Source organism: Gadus macrocephalus, chromosome 7 (genome assembly GCF_031168955.1).
Source record: "Gadus macrocephalus chromosome 7, ASM3116895v1".
NCBI classification, from domain to species: domain Eukaryota; kingdom Metazoa; phylum Chordata; class Actinopteri; order Gadiformes; family Gadidae; genus Gadus; species Gadus macrocephalus.
In genome coordinates this window covers 24,629,361-24,634,737 of record NC_082388.1, presented here as the reverse complement: position 1 = coordinate 24,634,737, position 5,377 = coordinate 24,629,361, and the positions used below count along the sequence as shown (strand labels likewise).

The 5,377-nt window shown below is 46.5% G+C and overlaps 1 protein-coding gene across 1 annotated transcript in view; it reads left to right on the top strand.

Moving 5' to 3' along the window:
* Positions 1 to 1,434: 1,434 nt before the first annotated feature.
* Positions 1,435 to 5,377, top strand: part of LOC132461430 (protein furry homolog) — a 56,090-nt gene continuing 52,147 nt past the window's right edge. Inside the window, 1 exon segment of the mRNA XM_060056516.1 lies at positions 1,435 to 1,540. Coding sequence (XP_059912499.1) covers positions 1,435 to 1,540 — 106 coding nt within the window.

Below are 5,377 nucleotides of genomic sequence, written 5' to 3'. Positions count from 1 at the left end.
TTCGACAGAATGTGCTATAACTAATATTTGGATAAATTCCTCTTCCCATTGATCGACACCTGCAGCTCAGCATCTTCCCGCGGCAGGTGTTTCAACAGGGCGGGGCCGCAGCGCGCCACACCAAACAGACAGCATGGCGAGCCAATCGCTGACCCGCCTCGCCTCATCGCCCAGAAGGGCGGCCTCTGATTGGTTGCTAAGGGTGTGCTCCCATCATCCCGAGCTCTGGAAGCTGTCAGCCGAAGAGACACGACTCTCGGAGGAGACGAGACGGATTGATGAAAACAAGAGAGCCGCCGCTACACAAACAAAGCCGTCGCCTCGGGACATGGTCTTCTGAAGACTGGACAGGCCCAACACCTCAAGGTACTGTTGTTTAACGACACCATGACGTCAGCGGTCTGTGTTTGTGTTTGTGTCTCGCGCGCTGGTCCCTGAAACGAGGAGACCCTCCATCTCGACCGAGCCGCCACGGGAAGCTGGCGGTAGCTCCTCGGCTACACACACCGTTAGCTCTATAGCTACAGCTCGTTGTTGCACGAGCTAGTGTCGACCACCAGCTGTTCACAAAGAGCCAACACGGTGACACGCACGAGCCGATGTGTGTGAGCTCCGCTCGCGTTACAATGTAACACGACGTGACCGCGTGCCCGCGATACCGCTCTGTTGTTAGGGCTCGTGCCGTAGTAATTACCCACACCAGGCACGAGCTGGGGTGGGTGGGGGTTGTTGATATGAGCACCTATCCATTCTCATTTTAGACACAGTATCCACGAATAAAGCGAATTACTGCCGCTTCATCGTGGTATTAGCTCATCGTGATACACGTCGTGGTGCCTGTGAGTCAACAAGACACTCGAATTGGGTCCATCTGCTCTTTATGGTCTAGCTTCTCTGTAGGGTGTTGAGTGATGTGTCTGGGCCACTGTCTGTCGGTCTAGACCTGCCCATGTGTGTGTAATGCATGGACGGTTCGTCCACCATGGTCTGGTTCGATTGCTTTTGTCATCCTATGGCTGCACAGGGTCGTACATAGGCCCGGCGTTGTTGTTGTTTAGTGGTTCTGTTCCTAAGAGGATGTTTGTGAACGTTTGCTCCCCCTGGCTTGATGCGTTGGCTTTGGCTGACGTCGCTGTCTTTATGTAGTACATGTGTGGGTTGACAAAAAGCTGTTTCATCCCACATACGTTTTAAAGCCCAAACAAGATAAACAAGATAAAAAGCAAAAATAGTCTCTCAACCACAACACCTTCAAAACATGTATACAGTATTATTCATCTTAAATCATCCCTAAACATACTAAACATATGTATATATCATATACACAACATATATCAAAACAAGTATAGGCTAGACTGAAAAGCCCTTGCTTATTATAGAGACAATAATAGTGGGTCCTCTTTCCTGTCATCTGCTATTTCTTGACCCCTATAAATGTCCCGGGTGGCCTCTCCCATCCCGCCCCCTGGGCCAATCAGCTCTCAGTCTGAGCTCTTCCACCAGCACCCCCGCCTGGTGTTAGCTCCTCCAGCTGTTCAGGGTCATTCAACTACGGCGACCCAGTTAACGCCATTGTTCTTGCCTGTATACATTCACTCGCTCACTCATTCACTCTCTCACTCACTCACCCTCCCATACGTGCACATGCTCATACAAACACACACAGACAGACAGACACACACACACAGATACAGACACACAGACACACAGACACACACACACACACACACACACACACACACACACACACACACACACACACACACACAGCTATAACGTTTATTAGAGGTATGTGGTAATACTAATTAATTGTGATTACGTTGCGTTTTTCAACTCATCGCTTAGCGCTTTCTGTTGTGATTGATCGTATTCAAATATAGGACGATAGAAGCTGACTCATGGAGCAAAGCTGTTTTTCAAGGGACATTATTTGAGGTGAAGGGTAACCTTTGATGAATGAATTATACCTGGGTCCAGACGGATTACCTGCCACCAGTGTAGGGGATAGATTTGTCCGTCAGGCAGTTAAATAATTCAGGGTTATGTATTAAAACGCTTGGTGGGACGGTCAATTTTCACAATGTAAAAATACAAAATTCTAAAAGCATCTTCCGGACTCGGCAGCCAACCCGAGGACAGCAGTGTGGTGTGGTGTTGTGTTATCTCTGACTCATCTCATGATTCACCCTGACACCATGAAGGAGTTGGGGAATAGCATCCATCCCACCTCGTAGGCCACAGCGTGCTCTGCTGCCCCACTCACACTGTTTCCATAGAGACCAGCCAGCCTCAGCACCGAGTGACCCGGGTCTACCAATAAAACAGCCACACGCACAGACACGCACGCACACACACGATGATTAACACATGGCGTGGGTAGAGGCCGGGACGTGGCCCACTCCTCGCCCTGGCCCGCGGTGGTGTTTACATTATTCATCACGTGGGGCCGGGCCGTGGTAGACGCACACTGGTGCAGTCTGACATCAGGCCATCATGTAGTCGGTTTGTACGTATCATGTGGTGCAGAAATGTGTGGTGCTTTATCTATTCTTTTGTTGATAGCTTGTTTGTTGTAGACAGGTTTTACAAGGTAGCTCACACTCGAGTTTAATCTGCTTTTTGTTGTTTTGTTATTTCAGGAACTGACAGATTATTTATTATGTGGTGTTTGTGCGGTAGGGTGTCGGCTGTTTTGTTTACGGGATAACTTGAACAGAAATGTCAGAACAGAAATATGAATACCATTTAAATTATTGAACGCCTGTTCACATACAGATGTTGGTATTAATGAGTATGAGTATGAAACAAATAAGAGGATTGTCTTGTTTAATTGGGCAGCCACACACCATCCACACCTCACAGATTACATAATAACAACATGACTTTCATGTGCCCTCCAATTTCGAAAGGTCTGTACAACAGCATGTACCCCGCCTTGCCTGAAGGGGGCACTGTTGCAGCACCGATTTGAACAGAAAACAGTCAGAGAAAGATGGATGATTTGTGATGAACAGTGCAAGCCTTTTTGGACTGCTTTAGGGCTAAGGGGAGTTGTTAGTGTCTTTATGTTTGTATATTAACATTATTATTACTCCTGTTCCTATTGGTAAGTCAAAATATTAAAGTATTTATAGGACCTATATTCACGTAGAAAACAAATATGTTTAAAACAAACTCATAATCGTATTGTTACTGACTGACATCACAATGTTGTCGACATTGCCATGCTAGTGTTATGCCACACTAACAGCGAACAATGTTTAAAGAAGCTCTTGACAATGAGGAAGCCATCAACACAAATCAAACTCAACGTCTCTAATGGGATATATTCTTTCAGTATGCCCTAAGCTAAACAGAAAAGACAGGTGCTGTCTAACAAGTTTTCAAAGATGGGGTAACACTTAATTAACATTTGTTCACTGTTAATTAACTGTGGTCAAGGCGTATGACTGCATAGTAATGTTTATTAAAGCTTAATGTACTCTTATTGTAGAGAGTGACCAATGACACTGGTTCAATTTAATGAATGTCTATTCAATCTGGGGGGGAAATAGATTTCAATCGAATGGATATTTCTTTACACCCTTTTCTTTCTGTCATTCAGAGAGAGAGAGAGAGAGAGAGACAGACGGAGAGAGAGAGAGAGAGAGAGAGAGAGACAGACGGAGAGAGAGAGAGAGAGAGAGAGAGAGAGAGGAGAGAGAGAGAGAGAGAGAGAGAGAGAGAGAGAGAGAGAGAGAGAGAGAGAGAGAGAGAGAGAGAGAGAGAGAGAGAGAGAGAGAGAGAGAGATGAGAGAGAGAGAGAGAGAGAGAGAGATCCACTGATGAAGTAAACAACTCGGCAGGAGTCCTTCAGCTAATAATAGCAGCTGTGGGGACAGGAGCTCGGTTAGCAGGGTCGCGTGGCTGTCCTGTACCGCAAGAGCATGTTGGTGTAGTGAAGGAAGGAGCCAGCCCAATGACGAGGGCTCCCCTGAGCAAGGTTCGACAGAACTGCTTTGTTTTGATCGGACTCACACAGCCAGTCGTGGTGGCTTTTTTCCCCTTGATCCATTTGTTGTAGTTGCCTTTGTGTGTGTGTGTGTGTGTGTGTGTGTGTGTGTGTGTGTGTGTGTGTGTGTGTGTGTGTGTGTGTGTGTGTGTGTGTGTGTGTGTGTGTGTGTGTGTGTGTGTGTGTGTGAGAGTGACACGCCGCTTCAACAGCCCTCGGCACCCTGTTCTCCCTACATGCGTCAAACCCTTCGCCTGCCTGTCAACTGTCAAGAGGGGCGATGGACGACTAACACCACCTGTGTAGATAACCATGTACCGTGTGAAGTCTTCTTCACCTGTAATGCATTCCTCAGTCAGGATTTTGGCAGTTGATTTCTCTGTTTGTTTGAGTCAAGAAGGGGATGGCATGTTGTTTGTCAGTTTGTCACTCTTGGATGAGTTTCTTACTCAAAACCTTTTTGTTTGTTTTTAAACATGCTAATATGCCTTGTATCATGAAGTCCCACAGTCAGAGTAATCCGTGCCATTTTTGTCACTCGTCCTAAAATAAGACCATGTCTTCTGAGACTATTTGAGAGGTGTCTCTGTGTTATTTTCGAAGGGACACCGGGGGCGAGGTGTGTGTGGACACGCGGTGCTCCGCCATGTCAGCGGCTGTCATGTTTGGCAAACAATTATAGCATAGGGCCACTGTGTGTTGCTCACTTCAAATACACCCTCCCTCATCATAACGCTCAAAGACGACAACGGTACTAAAAAAAGTATCACAAAGTTACAACCCCCCCCCCCCTGTTCTGCCTGGAGGTCTCCGCCCAGAACACGCCCTTTAACTCTCGCAGGCTTCACCTGCTCCTCAACACCGGGAGCAGTACGCGGTAGTGGTGGGATTCTGTTCAGAATCGAATCGCAATACTTGCTGTTTCGCAACATGTTAAAGAATCGCAATAATATCGAATCATGGCCAAAATATTGCAATACTATCGAATCGTCACATTTCCTCCAATTCCCACCTCTGGTATGAGGGGCAGCAATGCATGTTCTCCTTTATAGCCGTCGTCACTAGTCCTTTTTCCATCAGATTTTCAAGCGAATTAACTCTTAAAGCGAATTAATTTGTAGCGACATAAGAAGCGCCTAAACGGTTTTCCATCGACAGAATGATTATAGCGAATTAAAATTGTGTCACAATGCCCGTGTTGAAGCGCATTTTTCTGACCCGCTAGATGATTTTCCATCAACAATGCACATGCGCGATCGCTTCAGCCGTTTTCCATTTACTTTTATGTCGCAAGAACTTTCCCAAAACCACCTCTGCAGAGCGAATTAACTTAGTGCGACAAAATCGGCGTTAAAGCGAAATAACCCTTTTTCCATCACATATGTC